The following is a 19,527-nucleotide window of genomic DNA, read 5'->3' on the forward strand; positions in this document are numbered from 1 at the left end:
ATGAACCCAAAGAGGGGGAAAGAACCTAAAATCAGAGGACAAAGGATTTGTGGGGTGTTATAGGGTGTCACAGGGTTTCCCTACCTGTGCCATGGTGTGTCCCTGCCTGTGGCCAGGGCAATTGCAGATGCTCAGAGCCAGGAGCAGCCATGAGAACATCCTGAGGGACACAGGAAACACCCTTGCATGACATAGGGGCACCTTGAGGGACATGGGGACACTCTGCAGGACATGGGGACACTGCAGGATGACTCCCCTCGGAGAGCCCAGGACCTCAGGGACTTTGGCTGCAGGAACAAACTGGACTTTGAACAGCACATCAATATGATTTTGCGGAAGCCAATTTATTGTTTACAATTCACCCCAAATTATACATTTCTGCAACCATCACCCACGTGGGGATACACTTCACAATTGGTAATTTTAGGATATTGATCCACCCCTTCAACCCCTCAAAAGTCTGTCATTGCAAGATCCTTGCTGTCCCCTGCTGTCTTGAATCTTCTAATCTTGGTATTCGATGTTTTCAACATCTTCTCTCCCAATTTAACATAGTTTATGTTCCAGCGGCCTTGGGGTGTTTCAAACAAGTTATCGAAAAACTCCTTAAATTTTTTCATGCTGTGCACCTGTTGTCAATACTAGTCTAAACTAAGAAATACACAGAAACAGCTAGTGTGTGAAAGAAGCATGTGAACGAACAGCAAAACACAGCAACTAAATATAGTTTTGGCTGGTGCACACACAGAAGGCCCAGATTTGTATGGAGATTCCATTGGGGTCCCAACCCCGTTCAGCCTTACAACATTTGGCCCTGCTGGGGGCTGGGGACAGGGACATAGAGGGAGGGCCGGGGACACATGGAAGGGGACAGGGAGACATGGCAGGGGATGGGGACATACAGAGGGGAGGCAACACAATGCCACCAAGACACACAGCAGGGGACGATGTCACCACACCTGTGGGGACGCTGCCACCAGGACACATCTCCCCATCCATGCATTACTTCAACATCTTTATTTTTACTCTAATTTCAGGACTTACAAAGGGATGAACAGAAACCTTTTTGTTTCAAGGCCAAAAAAAAAGATTTACGTGTCCCTGCTGGCAGAGCATCCACATGCTTGGCTGGGTGGGAAGAACCCTTTTTGGAGGGGTTTCCACCCCACTGTCTCCAAAATCATGGGATTTGCCCCAATCTGTTCCCATTTGGATGTGGAAGATGTGCATTGGCCAGAGAGGATTAAAACGATTTTTTTTTTATTGTAGAAGACCTCCAAGGCCACCCAGTGTTGCTTGATGCCACCAGAAGATGCAACAAATGATATTTTTCTGGGGTCAGAAGTCGACAAATGTGCTCTCCACAATGGATTTGTGATGTTGGTCTGTGGATGTATCCAGGTACCCAAGGGAAGCCAGGAGAATGTGGAGCCCCCCCAGCCAGGTGTCTTCCCAACACAGATCACTGGGGCTCTGCCCACTGGGAGACACTGGGATCATCCAGCACGGATCCTGTAACGGAGAACGGAGCTGGAGCGGCACATGAAGCTCTTCCCACATTCAAGGCACTCACAGGGCTTCCCTTAGTGGTACCTCCGTTGGTGCGTGGTCAAGTGTGAGCTCTGTGAGAAGCTCTTCCCACACTCAGAACACTCATAAGGCCTCTCCCTGGTGTGGATGCGCCGGTGGGTGACGAGGTTGGACTTGTACCTGAAGCCCTTCCCACATTCGGGACAGCAGAAGGGCTTCTCCTCTATGTGAATGTGCTGGTGCTGGAGGAGACTGGAGCTGGTTGGAAACCTCTTGCTGCATTTATCACACTCGTAGGGCTGTTCAGCCGTGTGGCTCCTTTGGTGGACAATCAGATCAGAGCTGGTCCTGAAGCACTTGCCACACTGGGAGCACTCATAGGGCCTCTCCCCAGTGTGGATACGCAGGTGGGAGACAAGGCAGCAGTTGTGTTTGAAGCCCTTCCCACAGCTGGGGCAGCGGAAGGGCCTCTCCTCTGTGTGAATGCGCTGATGCCTGAGGAGATTGGAGCTGGTCTGAAACCTCATCCTGCATTTGTCACACTCGTAGGGCCTCTCCCCAGTGTGGATCATCTGGTGGTGGATCAGTTTGTATCTCGTACTGAAGCCCTTCCCACACGCTCCACACTCGTAGGGCCGTTCCCCCACATGGACTCTGCAGTGGCAGATCAGGGAGGATCTCTTGCTGAAGCTCTTCCCACAATTCGAACACTCGTGGGGCTTCTTCTCATCATGATGCTGCTCATGGACCCCAAACTCTGAGCTCTGGCTGCAGCTCTGCGCACTTCTCTGGCCCAGGCTGGATCTTTCCTCCTCAGATACCCAAGATCTGTGTTTGCAGCCCACCCTCATGAGGGATCTCCAGGGCTTTTCCTCCTCATTGGTTTCCTGTGCTGTGGAGCCACTCCAAATGGCCTCTTCCACGGTGTTCTGGAAACAGCGATTTTTGGAGGAGTTTCTACCCACTGTCTCCAAAGTCATGGGATTTCCCCCAATCTCTTCCCAATTGGGTGTGGAAGATGCACATGGGCCAGAGAGCATTAAAACAATGGATTTATGTTGGAGAAGACCTCCAAGGCAGGTGCCTGTGCAGGCGCTGCCGCAGCAGGGCGGCCGGCAGGTAGGGCGTGAGGAACAGCACCTGGCTCAGGGCCCTCTGTGGGGACAAGAGAGCACCTGGGACACGCCCAGCCCCTCCCAAAACAGCCTGGGAGCCCTTCAGGTACTTCCACCAAGCCTGGTAGCACCTGAAGGGTTCCAGGGATGGGGAAATCCCTCTCCCACCCGCTGCCTTCACACCTGCACAGGTGGAAATTGCTGCCCCAAACCCTCCCTGGGGTCATTCACACCCTCCAAGTGTTGGGGGGCACAGCTGGAGGCAGCACTGCAGGTGGGGTCTTACCTGAGCCCCCCTCAGCTGCTGCCACAGTGTGGGGATGGGCCCAGGGCTTCTCTGCAGCTTTTTACCTGCACCTGGGCTGGTTTGGGGCTCACCTGGGCTGAGCTGAACTCACCACGTGATCCACACGGAGCCTGTTGAGCGCCAGCACAGAGCCAGAGAACAAAGCCCTGAGAGCCAAGAGCTGGGCCAGCTGGGGCTGGGCACCCCCCTGCACCTGGGGACAGCCAGCAGGGCAGGTGACAGCCCTGGCAGGGGACAGCAGCTCCCACTGCCCCCAGGGGTGGGGAGGGGCACAGAGCTGAGGGGGGGTGATGCTGGGGGCACACACCTGGGCACACACCTGGGCAGGGCAGGGGGAATTCAGGGCAGGGCAGGGGGCTCCAGGGGGGACTCAGGCAAGGCTGGAGAGGGGTGGGCAAGGAAAGAAGAATCAGAGGAAGAGAAGGCAAGGCAAAGCAAAGCCGGGGGAAATGGAGTGGGGAGCCAAGGTGGTGAGAAAGGCAATGCAGGGCATGGAGTCGAAGGAAGGGGGTCGGTAAAATAGCACAAGGGGGGTTGGGAAAGGCCAGGCAAGGCACAGGAGGGGCAGGAAAAGTCCCGTGGAGCCGCCCACCCACCCTGGGATCTGCATTTCCTCCTCAGCTCCGTGCGCCCTCACGAGCCTTCGGTCACACGGAACCAGGATCCGAAGCGAGCGGCACCAGGGACACTCCCAACTAAAGGGACCAGGAGAAAAAGCTCGACAGCCCCAGGTGTCGAATTCCCACTGCAGCAGTTCCACAGCTGATGGAGCTGCCGATCAGGAAAAGCCACGACATTCACCAACGTGTGGATCCCAAAGTTTCTTTGCCAAAGAGAGGAACTCTGAGCCCATCTCAATAGGAGGGCACTAAAGCAGGAGTGGGGCTGGGGGCAGCGGGCTCAGGGAGACCCCTGGGGAGGGCAGGGGGCTCAGGGGCGGTGGGGGATTCCCCTTACAAACCTCTGACTGTGATCTTGTGATTTCAACAAGGACACACCCCTTTAATCCTTTAATTCGAGCTCTGCCAGTCCCCCCTCTCCCTCACCTTTACCCTCAGGGCTGGGGGGGGTCACAGGTGTCAGAATCGGGTGGGGGCACAAGGAGCAGCCGAAGGGGGGGCAGGACGGAGCCTTCGGGGCTGCTGGTGCTGGCTGCAGCCCAAGCTCTGGGCTCTGGGGGTCCCCCCGCACCCCCGAGCTCCATCCGCGGCTCTGGGGGTCCCCGGGCTCCATCCGCGGCTCTGGGGGTCCCGGGGGGCGGCGGGACGGGGCGAGCCGTGATCTCCGCCGTGCTCTTGCCCCTTCTTCTTTTCCACGCGTTGCTTTTTCATCTTTTCTGCTCTCCTGCTCTTCCAAAATCCACTCATCTCTCTCTCTCCTGAGCCGCACAAGCTGCGACTCCTGCACGGGCTGGGGGCTTCGAGGAGTGAGGGATGCCGGGGGCTGGGCGCTGCCCCCCGCACACCCCCCCGCTCCAAAGGAGCCCGTTTGGCGCCCGTTCGAGGAAATGCCCGTTCGTGGCACTGGCGACCCGCGCGCCCCCCGCCCCAAACGGCGGCGTCCCCCGCGCGCCCGGGGTTCCGCAGTTCTCGCCGCCACCGCCGGGCCAGCGGCTGCTCTCCGCCCGCTCTGCCCCTCTCTTGGCGTCTCTCCTTCTCTCTCTCCTGCCTCAAAAGCCACCAGCCCGCACCCGAGCCAGCCCCGCATCCCCCGCCCGGCGCTGCCCAGAGCCCGGAGCTGCCGGCTCGCCTGGAGACGCGCCGCGCTTGGGGCGCTGCCGGCGCTCGCCGCTGCTGCAGGTTGGTTTTGGGGGCCGGGGCAAGGGAGGAATGGCCAACAAACAGCATCGAAGCGAAGGAAGTTGGTGGCAGGGATGGGATAGGGATGGACGAGTGTTTTAGAGTCTTTAGGGGTGATGGGCTCTGAGTTCCCGTCCTGAATCCCGGGGCAGGTGCGAGAAACAGCTTTGCTTGGTGGCTGCAGGACTGGATTTGTGTTGTTTAAGCGCGGGGAGGGGATGCTGATTGATTTCTTTCATTCTCTCTGTGGCTAAACCCTCGCTGGGCAGTGCCAGCCCCAGGCAGTGCCAGCCCCGCACGGGGCACGGGGGTTGGAGGGAATGTCCCCGCGGCTCGGGGCTGCTGCAGCCCCCGGGGGCACCGGGAACACCCGGGGCTGGCCCTGCCGGTGCCGGGCACTGAACTGAGCGTGGAAACGCATCAGCACAGGGGCATTAAATGCAGGGGTTTGTATTGAAGAGCTCTGGGAATCAGGGGCACAACCCCAAATCTGACCCCGACATGGATTCCAGATGCAATTGTTTTTATACCCTTTTCATTACATAACTGTATATTAATTATTAAACCCATATTGTTCTATTGTATACATTGATCTTATCCGAGTATGTATTGTAATTTTCATCAGGACCCGCAAATATCCTTTCTCATGATTCTTGTTATGGTTAAACAATAATTTAATTACCAAAAAATATTTATATTTCATATTTATATTTATATTTAATATTATATATTTTTATATATATTATATTTATTTATACTTATATATATATTATTATATATATTTCAGGATATTTAGTATTTATCATATGATGATTACGCAGGTGCAGACAAAGTTCCCTTTCCCAGGCCTACCAGACTCAACTTTTCTTTCCACCCCCGCAATCTATTCTATACAATTCCCACGTTTTAGACCCATTTTAACTCTGCACTCTCAGAACCTCAACCCTCTCCGTGCCTCTTCTCCCTGCAGCAGCCGCCCCGTCCATCGCCTCCGTTCCCGGGAACAGCAGCCATGGTGTGCTCCAGCCCCGCGCTCGGAGCTCAGGAACAGCCGAGCTGCAGCCAGGACGAGCGCCCCGGTGCCGAGCCAGAGCTGCTGTGGCTCGCCAACCTGACGGGCGCGCACCTGGGCCTGGCCCCGATCTCGCAGGACCCCGAGGATCGCTGCAGCATCTGGGAGAACCTGGTGAGCCTGGTGGATTTTCAGTGCCCAGGCTTCCCGCTGAGCGCCGGGGAGCTCTGCCACTACATCGACATTCCGCGCTCGCCCGCGTCCTCCGGCGCCAGCGCGGTGACCGCCACCCTGGCCCTGTCCCCTCCCCTCCCCGGGGACATGGACTACAAGAACAACGCGCACCTCAAGCCGCCCTACTCCTACGCCACCCTCATCCGCATGGCCATGGAAGCCAGCAAGGAGCCCAAACTCAGCCTGGCTGCCATCTGCAAGTGGATCAGTGACAACTTCTGCTATTTCCGCCGCGCCCATCCCACCTGGCAGGTAGGAGGAGCTTTGGAGCCCTGCTGGGCTGCCCGGGGCTCTTTGCACAGCGCCGCGCTCCCGTGGCCGTGCTGATGCCACCGGCAGCACTTCACCCCCATGCTTTGCTCTCTTTTGCACCCAGAGCTCCATCCGGCACAACCTGTGCATCAACAAGCGCTTCATCAAGGTGCCCCGGGAGAAGGGCGAGCCGGGCAGAGGCGCCTTTTGGAAGCTTCGCCCCCAGTACGCCGAGGGGCTGAGGAGCAGCAGCTGCAAAGGGCGCAGGAGGCGTCCGGAGCAGATCCCGGCGGGGTCGGGCAGACGAGCCCGGCCCAGAGCCCATCGTGGAGCCCATCCCGGTGCCAATCCCGGAGCCCATCCCGGAGCCCATCGCGGAGCCCATCCCGGAGCTCAGCCCGGTGCCCATTCCAGAGCCCATCCTGGTGCCAATCGCGGAGCCCATCCCGGAGTACATCCCGGTGCCTATCCTGGTGCCCATCCCGGAGCCCATCCCGGTGTCAATCCCAGAGCCCATCCCCGTGTCAATCCCAGAGCCCATCCCGGAGCCCTGCCCGGTGCCCATCCCGGAGCCCATCCCGGTGCCAATCCCAGAGCCCATCCCGGTGCCAATCCCGGAGCCCATCCCGGTGCCAATCCCGGAGCCCATCCTGGTGCCCATCCCAGAGCCCATCCCGGTTCCAATCCCGGAGCCCATCCCAGAGCCCTGCCCAGTGCCCATCCCGGAGCCCATCCCAGAGCCCTGCCCGGAGCCCATCCCGGAGCCCATCCCGGTGCCCATCCCAGAGTCCATCCCGGTGCCAATCCCGGAGCCCATCCCGGAGCCCATCCTGGAGTCCATCCTGGTGCCCATCCTGGTTCCCACCCTGAGGTCCATCCTGGTTTCCCATACCCGTGCCCATCCCAGGTGCCCGTATCCCGGAGCCAATCCCAGTGCCGATACCGGGCCCGTGCGCTGCCAACATCCCGCCAGCAGCTGCCTCGAGGATGGGCGCGGGAGCCTGCAGCAGCTGCTGCGCGAGTTCGAGGAGTTGGAAAGCGGCCACAGCTGGAATCCCCCTGCAGCTGCCGAGGCCTCTTGGCTGCCCAGCAGCGCCCAGGAGGAGCCGGGCGAGCTGCCGGAGCTGAAGGACAGCGCTGACTGGGAAGCTCTGCTCGATCTCGGCCCGGAGCAAGGAGAATTCTCCTTTCTCAGCGACCTGCAGCACCTGGACTGGCCACAAGAGCCGCTCCTGCCTGAGCTCAGCCCCGCCAAGCCGGCTTTGGATGAAACCGTGCTGGCCACGGCTTTCCTGGAGGCGGCCTGGCACGGGGAGAGCAGTGAGACCCTCCCCAGCTGCATCCCCGCCGAGCAGGGGGCTGCCAACATCCCGAGCTCCCTGCCCGGCGGGGATGGGATGGATTGGGACTCCCTGACCCTCTTCAATCTCTAGTAGAGATGGAGATTAGATTAGACTAGACTAGATTAGATTAGATTCAATCAGATGGGTTTAGGAGGGGCTTTGGGGTGGCTGTAGATGGTTTTGTGGATAAGGTTTATTTTTGCTTCTTTCTCTTCTGTTTTTGGGAGTTTTTGGGGTCTTTTTTTGTTTGCTTAGGGAATGATGTGGAAGAACTGCACAGATATTTGGCCCACTTTGCCCTTTTTCTTTCATTTATTAACAATTTTTAAGAGATAGATTAAAAAATAAAGTAGAGAAGAACTGCATGGTGAGTGTGGTGTATCTGATGAATAATTTTTCATCCAACATCCCTGATCTCCAAAATGTGCCACCACAGAGGGGGATTTGCTGGAATTCCAGGAGAGCCCAACCAGGAATGCTCAGTGGGACTCTGGGATTGAGCCCAGGAAAGGAAGGCATTATTGGAATTATTCACATTATTCACATTATTCACATCATTCACCCCGGGTGCCCAACCCCCACCCCAGCAGAGCCCCCCCGGGCACTGGCAGCAGCCCATCCCCCACTCTGGCACAGACCCCCCCCACCCACACCCCAGAAAAGCCCCAGAGACCCCAGGATGGAACAGCCCCCACCCACAGACACCCCCAGAAAACCCACAGGGCTGGGGGGTGACACAGAGGTGACACCGGCCCCAGGGGTGACACGCACTGAGGGTCACAATCCTCATTTTCCCCAATTTTTCACCCCAGGGATCCCCTGCTCCCCCTCCCCTGCAGGGGGTGACTCCAGACTGACCCCAGGTGGATCCCCAGCAGTTTTTGGGGTGCTTCCCCAAGAACTACCAGAATTTATTCTACTTTTACCCACATTTCAACATTACTGTGCTATCTTTGCATTCCAATACAATTTTTATTGGATTTCATCCACATAAACACCAGATTCTGGTTGATCCTGGTGCTTGAGCCCCCCTGCCCCCCAAAATCCAAATGTCCCCATAAATTCCTCCAAGCTCACACTGGATTTTTCATTTTTATTTTCCCAAATTTTGTGAATCCAAAGCTTCTCCTCAATACAAAATTTTCCCTCTTTTTCCTGAGCAATGCTGCGTTTAAGGGGAATATGTAAGTGGAAAAAGGAATCAAATGGTTAAATTGGATGTGAGTTGTGGCTGAATTCCTCAAGGGCGGGGCTCTGAACCCCACAAAAGGTGAGGAAGGGGGTGGCTCTTCCTTTATACCCCAAACAAGATTCAAAAGGGAAATTACCAGGTGTCCCCACACCCTGTGTCCCCCCAAAGCCACTGGAGCCACCAATTCCTTTGGGATTTAACAACCCACCCAAATTTGGGGTGAATTCACTTTGCCACATGGCCTTGGATTCTCTGCTTGCTGGCCAGGGAGGAGCCTGTGCTGTTCTTGGGGAGGAATGTTGCAGGAATGTCTATCAGTGCTGTGTTTGAAGTCCAGTCAGGCATCACCTCGATAGAAAGAGCAGCAGAGGAGTGGCAGAAAGAAGAAAATTCTTCATGGTGGGATTGGCTTCCAAATTGGAGGCTGCTGTGAAATGAGTTTGTTGCAGTCACTGTAATCATTGCAGTGTGAGCACTTGGTGTGTTATGGTTCCATGTTAGAGTTGTTGTGACACTTTGTGCTGGGAAACGGAGTATTGAGACACAGTCTCAAGAAAAAGGGGGGAATTGATGAAGAGCATACAGAATAGCAACCAATCTGGCATGTTTTAAAAGGAATGCAAATTTAAAGGAATGCTAACAGCTCTGAGGAATGAACTTGAACAGCACCTAACTCAAGAACAAGAACAAGAACATATGCCTTTATGCCTAATACCTAAATGTAAGGTTCTATTATGGTAATAATTGCTATGAAGTTTGTAGTTCATCTCTAGGTCAAAGCACTGAGTGAAGTACTGAGGCCTGAACACCAGGTCCTGAGAGAGGTAGCCCTGAGCCAAAGCTGACCTCTAGATGAACCTTCCAACCAAATGTTATATTTGTATCAGCTCATTACTGAAGCTTTGTTAGCAATATGATCTCTGTATATGTGCATTGGTGAAACATGGATTTATCTTCCTGTGTTTAGAAACCAGACAAGGCCACATCTGGCGTGTATGGTCAAAGTCACCTCCCTTGGCTCCTTCGTGAGGCCTGGCCAGGCTTTGGGAGAAACCAAATTGAGAATGAAGCCAGGTGTTATAGATAATAAAGAGATTCAGCCGAATTGAGTATAATCAAAAATAATGTTATAATAATTAATAATAATATTATAATAAATAATAATTTATTTTGTGACCAGGATACGCTCCCTGACAGCCACAATCGTGAGGGACAATGCCGAGCCCAGGATCGGCGCTGGGTGAACACCCTCTGATCCCCCAGTGTTCACAAATCCACCTTAGTCAGTTCATTTTTCATACAGTCTTTCCTAGCCTGGAGCAGAGGTCTTTGTCTCCTTTCCTTGTTCAGCATATTCACGTGGTTTTCTTTCACTGCACTGAGCTGGACAAAACCATATTCTGGGAGACGATGAATTCTGATGAAGGCTGGTTCTGGTTTATGGGAAGATGGTATTGAGATCTATCTTGCAGGTCTTGGTTTATGGGAAGCTGACATTCAGATGTTTTTTTCCTGATGGCTCTGGTTATCTTAATCATGGGTGCTTGCTGGGCTCTCATTGTCTGGGTCTTCCCTGGACAGTTCCTGAAAGAGCCATCTCTGCTGTGGCCATGGCTATTTACTTGCTAATCTGGGTTGTCCTGCTTTTGTTGGATGTTACAGTGCTGTGATGAAGCAATTTGTGTCCTTTTCGTCCATGGCCCTCTTTTTTGTTTCTGAGTTTTTATTATTTTATTCATACAACACTGCTTATTCTACATTATTTTACAACTTTACACCAATAACATTATATCATATGTTACACAGGTGTTCCCTCACTAGAAGTACTGTCAGCTTGTTTGTTTATCAGTGTAGAAGCTGGGCCCTCTCACAGCGAGGTTGGAGCCTCGTGGCCTGCAAAGGTGGGTGCACCTACAGGGACTCCCAGTGTCTGGGGTGGCTCTGCAGCCCTTGGCTGTGGCAGCTTCCCCCAGCTGATGTGTGCACCTGGGGGATGGCAAAGCCTGAGGGTAACTGGTGCTGTCTCTTAATCACTACAGGCAATCTTTGGTAGTGAGGATTGGGTGCATTGCTGAGCTTCTCCTTTTGTAATTCTTTGCACTTTTGCATTATATAAATTACTCTGTTCCTTAAGTCGGTGTCTGTGTCTTCGGTGCTGAACTTGTCTACTAGTAAAACAGGGCCTCATCCTAGGAAGACAAAAAATATCACTCTAAAATTCCCCCTTCCTCCTTGTTCCCCCCACTTTATATACTGATCATGATGTCCTTTGGTCTGGAATATCCCCAGGGTCAGTGTCGGTCACCTGTCCTGGCTGTGTCCCCTCCCAGCCTCTGCTGCACCACCAGCCCTTCCCCAGAATGGCTGCATGAGGGGCAGGAAAGGCCTTGGCTCTGTGCGAGCTCAGCAAGAGCAAAACCATCTCTGTGTGCTCAGCCCTGTGCTCAGAAGCAGCCCAAACACAGCCCCAGAAGGAAATTCCCTCTGCCCCAGCCCAAACCATTGTTCTTAGCCATCCACCATGGCCTCGGCTCCACGGGTTCCTTTCCATGCCCCCAGCCCTGGCCATGGCCTTTGGGATGGTTGCCATGGCAGCCGACTCTGGCACAGGCTCAGTGCCTGTGTCCATGGGAGCCCTGCCCGGCCACGGGCCCTGAGTGCGAGTGACCGTGACAGTCCCCCACCACGGCAGGAAAAGGTTGATAGCCACGGATCCGACCTCAGCAAAGTGTCTCCTGCAGGTTGTGGTGGCACTGGACAGTAGCAACGGGGCTTTTTGCTGGCTGCCATGGCAATCCTGGTTCCGGTGCAGCCCAGGGGTGGCTGCCATGGCCCTCGGCCCAGCAGTGTCTCAGTGCCAGTGTCGGTGCCATCAAGCCCTGCCAGGGGTTTCCATGGCCATTGCCGGGACAGGAGACCCAGGTGTGGTGTTGCAGTGCCTGCCATGGAAACAGTGCCCAGCCCTGACCCTTTCTGTCTGGCTGACCCGGCCTTTGCTCCTGGCACTGGGGTTTGCTGCTGGTCCCGCGGTGCCTGAGCAGCCAGCGTGGCACAGGGCAGGTGCCACGGCACAGCCTTGGCAAGGGATCACCTCTGGCTCTGGGCCAGGTTATTGGAAAGCACCAGATAGCTTATTTTGGTTATGTGGAAAAAGAGCATATCCTGACCTCCTCTCCCAGTGGAAAGGGAATTGATACGGTACTCTGGGAATTATGCAGCTAGAAGTTTTTCTTTTCCCAGGACCAAATGGAGATCAATTGGGAATACCAGTTTATGAGGATCTAAAAAGAAAGAAAAGGAATTTGATTGGAGGATTTTAAAAATGAGGAGATGCAGAATGGCCCTCTGAATCTATACTGGAAAAATACGACCCAGCTGCCTGGGCACAAGATGGGAGTTGGGGATATCCAACCCAAATAGAATAGGCTGGCTTTAGACTATTTGTTAGCTGAAGAAGGAGGGGTCTGCAGGAAATTTAATACATCAGATTGTTCTTTAAAAATAGATGAAATGGGGATCCCATCCTACATATGATGTCAGAAAAATAACTCACGTACTGGTACAAAAATGTGAATCAATGCTAAAAACTAGCTGGTGGGATAACATATTGGGAATAGAGTGGTGGAATAAGCTAGGCTTCTTCCTTTGATCTGCTACAGCTGGTCTGATATTTCTTCCTTGTTTGATTACCTGTTTTGACCAAACACCAGTGTAGTCCAAGGCATGCAAGTGGTAACAAGGCCTATAAATCCAAAATTGACTATATCTGGAATGGCACAAAAGATCATGGTACTAAAGAAACAAAATAATATAGAAGACCTCTTAAAATAAGGAAAAAATATTGAAGAAAAAAGTAGTGAATAATGGAGGCTAGAAAACAAGGATTATTGATCAAGTCAAATGATTTATAAAAAGAAAGAGGGAGAATATTGTTATAAGTACATACTATATTATTGGCTTTTATAAATATTAAATTAATTCTGTATGTATAATGTTGGAAAACTTTGCTGTTTTAATATAGTTCCTTTTAGTTCTGCTATTAACAAAACTTAGAAATAGCAGTGTGATAAATATATTTTTTCTTGGACTATAGCATAGTGATATAAAAAGCTTTTGTTATGTAACTAACTCAAAGTATGATAAAAGATAATCAGGAAATCCTTAAGGTTCTTGTATTATCCTACCCTGATGAAGATAGCAGTGACACAAAGACTCCCAGGGAAGAAATATATTGATCATCCACAACAAGACAAAACCACAAAGAGAAATAAAGAATGTTGATTTACAGGATGGAAGGAATGGGTAGGCTGGGGGAGCTCAAAAGGAATGTTTTTGAATAATGCATGAGAGTCTATGAATATGCAACATGCTGATGCATTGAAAGAAGTGTCTTGAATTAGTGTGTACTCTTGGCTGAATGCCCAGAACCCAGCCTTATTAACCCTTTGCTTTATTGTCTTTGTTTCCTACTGTTTTGGGGGTTTTTTTTTGTTTGTTTGTTTTAAATTAAGCCTTTTAAAATTTACCAGGAAAGTGAACCTTATTTTTCACAGTTATGCCTTGGGGAAGGGGAACCTCCTTGGTGACACCTTGGACTTTGTACACACCTGAGGAAGGTGTCTGTTTTCACTAGTTTAGATTGCTAAAATAAAAGAAGAAAGACCCCTCTTTGATTGTGTGCAGCCAGTTCTCCAAGAACTCAAGGCACAGCTTCTCTGACCTGACCAGACCTCCTTAGGAGAGACCATGGATCAGTATCAGTCACTGCAATCACCTCTGCTCTAAAGAGAGAAAGATATCCATTAAAATAGGAATGTGGATTTATTAGAAGCCCTTTGAAATATTTATCCATAACTAACAAAAAAGAACTTCCTAATGAACTGCACCAGAGCAGAGGGAAATCAAGGCAGACCTATGTTGGTCAGGACTTGCTTGATCCCATTGAGCCCTGTGGTGCATTTGGTGCTGAGCCCTGGAACCTCAGGGCCAGAGAGGAGATTGGACAAACCTTTCCAGGAGTCAAAATCAGAGGAAAACCCAAAGTGTCTCAAAGCATTAATGGGTCCCACTGAGGTCCATCCCCACACAGGCTCCTCATGGACTCCTTGGAGGAGAGAATTAGAGGCCAGGATTGCACAAAACCCTCTCAGACACTCAGTGTGGAAAGGAAATTCCAAAGTACCTTAAAAAACCCAAAGTACCTTGAGCCCCACTGAGTGTTGTTACTGACAAAGGCTCTCAAGGGACTAATTACAGCACATATCTCTCAGAGACTCCCAGGCAAAAACAAAACCCAAAGTCCTCTGAAAAACCTGCTGTCTCTGGGAGCATAAGGGGACCCCAGGGTCATTCCTGACCAAAGACTCATCCCAGCAGATCCCTGAGGTCACTGGGATGTGGGGGGATGCTGAGGGCAGGACAAGGGGTGACAGTGCCCAGCCTTGCTGGGGCTGTGCCAGGAGGCTCCAGTGCCTCAGGGCAAGGTGTCTCCTCACAGCTCTTGGTGGCACAGACCCTGCTGTGCCCCAGGGCACCAGGACCTCCTTCTCCTTCTCTCCACTTGTCACCACTACCTCCAATTTCCTGCTCTGACTGGTGCGTGGGGACACTTTCTCACTTTTGTCCCTCAGTCAGACCCATTAGAGGTATCTGAAACTTTGACATTTCTGACTTTTTTTATTATTTTGTTACTATAATTATTAATTGTATCGACTTTTTATGTATAAGGAGAACATGGGCTTGTGCGAACGTGAGCAGACTTGTTACTGCTTGCTAGGACTGTAACCTGAGAGCACGTTTGAGCCTTGTCCAGACCTGGTGGAGGCTTGTAGCCACTGTTGCTTGAGTGCTAGCCAACATGTTTGGGTTTGCTCAGACTTGTACCCCAGCACAGTAGACATGTCACAGCCCAACCAGAAACTGCCTATAAAAAGTGCAGTGCCCGGGTGTAGGATGGATGTGTTGGTGGAGCAGGGACTCCCCGCATCCCCAGCACTGCTTGCTCGTTCCTTATCAACGAATTAATAAATTCCCTTATTGATTGACCTACCTGATTGTGGTGAGTAATTTATAAGACTCCAGAACTGTAACTTTGGGTGGTCAGTCTCTCTCATGGGAGCCTCCTAAAGGGCCTTCAGCCACTCCCCAGCCCCGGGCAGCACCAGCATCCCCTTTGCAGGGCCCAGCAGGGCTCTCCTGAGCTGCCCTTGCCCACCTGCAGACAGACCCTGCCCCAGCAGGGCCCTGCAGACAGGCAGGTTTGTGTGGGACAGGTGAGGGCACAGAGGGTGGGATGGGCTCTATGAGCCTGGCAGGGCTCTCAGGAGGGAAATGTCCAGGCCCAGGGAGATGCTCGGGGAAGGAGAGGGGGCTGGACAGAGCAATGATGGGGGCAGGAGGGCACTGTTGGTGTGTGGGAGGTGCCATGCACAGCTGGGTACAGGAACACTGCCCTGAGTGCCCGGCTGTCTCTGCCCTGCCCTCCCAGGCACAGCACCACAACATCTTCTCTTGTTCCTGCACTCCTCTGATACTGTCATTGTTATCTGCTGCTCTCAGGAAGGCTCTGGGATTGCAGCACTGAGTCAGGCACTGCCCTTGGGATTCCTGCCAGGCAGGCGTGTCCATGGCAATGGGGTGTCCAAGCTTCCCTGTGACCTGTGGGGCTGAGGGCAAAGCAGTCCATGGGAAAGGGGAATGAGCTGAGCCCCCTCCCTGAGATCCCATCATGGACACACCTGGGAGTCTCCTTGCTGTGTTCTTCCAAACTGTGAGCTGCCCTCCTGGATACAAATGTGTGCCAGAGCCTCTTGGAGCTCCCTGAATGTCCCACAGGGAAGTGCAGAGATGCCACAGCTGAGGAAATGCTGTTGGGTTTGCCAAGGGAACCGTGTGTGTTCTTGCAGAGAGGGGTGCTGAGACTTGCTCAGAGACCTTCAGGGAAGGTGAGACATTAAGGGATCCCTCTGCTGTGGGCAGGGTCTGGTTCATCCCAGGGTGACACAGGAGTGTGATTGTGCTCTGATTCCAGCCAAAGATGCAAAACCAGGGCAGCTGGCAACTGATCCAGCTCCTCACCTTCCCTATGCCACAGGGAATCCTTTGCTTCTCACATCTCTCAGTGGCAAACTCTCAGCGCAGCAGAAATGCTGGGGATTTCTGACATCAGAGAAACAGGAATGATGTGTGGGTAGGAAAAAGTTCCCTAAATCTCCTCCCTGGCACCAAGGTCCTTTGGATTTGAGAGTGTTGATGGGTTTTGCAGAGTCTCACTGCTTTGCTTGTTTGTCCCTGGAGTCAGTGCCATGAGATCAGGGTTCCACTGTGGTACTTCAGGGACTGAAGGCAGGGTCAGATGTTTGTGTTTTGTGTTGGTGCTCAGAGGCCATGGAAGTGACAAATGCCCTCCAAGTCACCTGCCTGGGACTCTGAAACTGTGATGGCTCTGGTGGCAGGTGAACGCTTTCCTGTAGGAAATCAGAGCGTGCCAGGAGAGCACAGAGGATCTGCAGGGACAGCCCATCCCATCAGGTCAGCAGCAAATGGAGCCCTGAAGCAAAATCCTGTCCAGTGTGCGGTCACCCAGAGACCAAGGACTGAATGTCTGCTGTGACCCAGGAGAGCTCTGCAGCCCCAGGGACACAGCAGGCACAGGGAAGAGAGTCTGGGCACTGACTGCTTTGAGCTTCAGGGACCTTCCCCAGGAGAATCCAGGGCAGCCCCAAGGGCATCTGGCAGCCCTGGAAAAAGGCAGGCACCTCTGAGCTCCTCCACAGCCCCATCAGAGCCTGTGTGGGAGGGGGTCAGTGCAGGGAGCACCATCAGCTGCCTCTGTGTCCCAGGCTGAGCAGCAGAGCCCAGCAGAGGCAGCCCAGGGCCCCGGGCAGCACAGCCCCCGTGCTCTGCAGAGCAGCAGCCCCAGCTCGGGCTCTGGGAGAAGGGCAGGGGCTGCAGCAGTGGCTGCTCAGGCCAGCACAGACGTGTTCCCCTGGCACAGGCTCTGTGGGCAGCTGGCATGTGCCAGGAGCAGAGCAGGAGCCCCTGGGATGCAGAGAAGCCCTGGAAAGAGGCTGCCCTGTCCCTGGGGCAGCAGCAGCTGCCTGAGGAACCCTGGGACCAACTCTGCTGCTGTGCTGGGCAGTGGGGCTGGCCCGGGGGCTGCAGGAAATGCCCAAGCTGAGGATCTGCTGAGCATTCCAGACACAGAGTGGCTGTCCCTGACCAGCCGTGCCTCCAGTTGCTGCTACAGAAGGTAACCATGACTATGTCACCTGCACTGTTGGGCTGGGGCAAGGACAGGGAGAGGAAAAGAAGGAACCCTTGGTAATGTAAGTCTCTGCAGTGTCAGAATGGTGCCCATGGTTCCATGGAGCCCCACAGTCTCACAATGGTCTCCTCGTCACACCAGGCCCCACAGTGTCACAAGGCATCTTTGGTTCTATGGGGCCCACAATATCTGCTTTGCCAATGGGCAAGGTCAGCACCGAAGACACGGACATCAACTTAAGGAACAGAGTAACTTATATAACGCAAAAGTGCAAAGAATTAAAAAAAAAAAAAAAAGCTGGCTGGGCACAAGTGGGGCAGCACAGCAAACAGGGAGCCTGCGAATCTCTTCCAGAGACTGCTCTGCCTGAACAGCTCAGCCAGCGGGAAGGAGCTGCTCCACACGGGAACCAGGAACAGAAGACACTCCTATTTTATGGCATGTTTTCTGTTTTAAACTAAAGAAAAAGAAAAGAAGAAACCTCTATAAAATGTGAAAGATAAAAAAAAACCCCAAGTTTGCAGTGAAATATCTTCCGTAACTTTTAATTGAGTTTAATAACTGATCTTTGGCAGAAGAAAACTCAGTTATTTACTTTGTAAATGAGTTGATGACATTGATCCATTTTACTGGCCTCAGTAACCTTTTTAAAAAAGATTTTGAGGTTTATTTCCAATATAGTTATTTTAAATTGTGGTGGAATTGGAGTGAAGCAAGAAGAAATTTTTTGTGCCCTGCCAGCTCCTGGCAAGACTGGCAGTCTAAACTCTGTCACTGCCCAAATCCTTTAGGAGATGCTCTTCCTTCTCACCCCGTGAAAGAGCTGCACATTCCCTTTGAAACTGTCAGGGGCTTCTTAAAGATGGAAAGTCCCACTTACAGCTTTTTGCTTGGTTTGGGAGTGCAGAACGGAAATTCTCCTTCCATCAGCTCCAGGCTGCACTGCCTTAGGAACACGGCCCCTCGCCAGGTTTTGCCCACTCGTGGCACTTCTAGAGGAAGAAGAAAGTGCAACTGCACAATTCCAGCCAAAAAAGAATGAAGAGTGGGACATCCTGTGGAAATCCAGAGGTTCAGCTGGCACCGTGGAGAGTGTGGGTTCTTGCCCATTGGCTGTGTGTCCCCAACAGCAAACCCTTGGCCTGCAGGAGCATCTCACTCACCTGCAAAGCAGAAAGCTCAGGCAGTGCGCTCGGAACGGGCTCGTCTGGTGCAAAGCTGTCAGAGCCCTGTGAGGGCAGAGCCCTGTGCCCAGGGCTGAGCCCAGCAGAGCCCTGGCACAGCCCAGAGCTGCCTCAGCATCCGCAGAGCCCGGCTGCAAGGAGAGAAACCAGAACCCGCCTGTCAGCTGAAGGCTCCTGTCCCTCTTGTCCCGACCCCGCAGTGCCCAGGCCGTGCTGGCTGTGCCCAGAGCTGGGCACAAACCTCCCAGTCACTGCTGCCCCTGGCAGCAGAGCAGGACTGCAGCACGTGTGCCCAGCCTGCAGCCACCATGGCACACCCAGCCCCTCAGCAGCTGCCCAGAGCCAAAAAGCAGCTTGGCAGCCTACTGAAGACTTTGTGGCATCCACCCCAGTAAAAGGGGGAGCCTTTGGTGCCTGGCCAGGCTGTGCCATGCCCAGATCTGGCAGCTTCCCCCTGGCTGTGAACTCACTTGCAAACGGGGTGCAGAGTGTGTCTCTGAGAAAGGTGCCAGAATCAAAGTCCATCATCTTCAGCTGGCCAGGTTGAGGAAGAGATTGTTGTCCTTGAGGTTGTCCTTGGTGTCTCCAGCAGCAGCCCCACCTGGTACAGCTTCTCCAGGGACTCCTTCTCTTGTCCTGGGGGCCAGACCAGGCTGTCAGTGTTCTGCCCAGGGCCCCAGCCCTTGGTGGACCAAATAAGCAAAACTAGGTGGGAAGGTGGCCACCAGTGCTTGCCACGCCAGGTCTCCAGCTCAGCTCCAGCCCAAGAGCTGTGTGTTCCCTTCTGATGACCCCTGCTCAGAGGTAAAGGCAGGCTGGTTTGGACTGCCACTGATTCCCAAGAGATGTGTGGAGCTGTTACTTGCCAGGCCTCTGGATGCAACTGTGCAACGTGCATCTCTCCCATCTTCTAGGGCAGACGAACGCCCTGCAGCCAAGGATGGTGGAAAAGGTCTTGTAAGGATGGCCTGTCCAAGGGTTGCATGGACAAACACCTCTTAATAATATCTTGGCACTCTGAAGAGAGAAAGCAGAAATCGCCAGTCAGTTGGAGAAGTTGCCCACCCCCCCCATTCTCATGCCCAGGCCATGCTGGGTGTGCCCAGAGCTGTGCCTAAACTTCCCCATAGATTCTCTGTTTGGAGACGAGCAGGAGAGCAGGACCTGTGCCACCCCTTCAGCAGCTGCCACAGCAGGATGCTCATGAGCCCGCTGCTGTCTCCCAGCACTGGTATTCCCTCCCAGAGATGCCCAGAGATGAGGATCCATCCACCTTGAGAGAGCCGCCGTGGG

At 53.3% G+C, this 19,527-nt stretch overlaps 1 protein-coding gene across 1 annotated transcript in view; it reads right to left on the reverse strand.

Annotated features, from left to right (window-relative positions):
* Nucleotides 1-93, reverse strand: part of LOC306815870 (serine/threonine-protein kinase pim-1-like) — a gene marked incomplete at its 5' end in the record, with an annotated part of 3,446 nt that extends 3,353 nt beyond the window's left edge. The window contains one exon of the mRNA XM_079332389.1: nt 85-93. Coding sequence (XP_079188515.1) covers nt 85-93 — 9 coding nt within the window. The remainder of the gene's footprint in view (nt 1-84) is intronic.
* Nucleotides 94-19,527: the final 19,434 nt, after the last annotated feature.

This window comes from Erithacus rubecula, assembly GCF_903797595.1.
Source record: "Erithacus rubecula genome assembly, contig: scaffold_264_arrow_ctg1, whole genome shotgun sequence".
In the NCBI taxonomy this organism is placed as follows: domain Eukaryota; kingdom Metazoa; phylum Chordata; class Aves; order Passeriformes; family Muscicapidae; genus Erithacus; species Erithacus rubecula.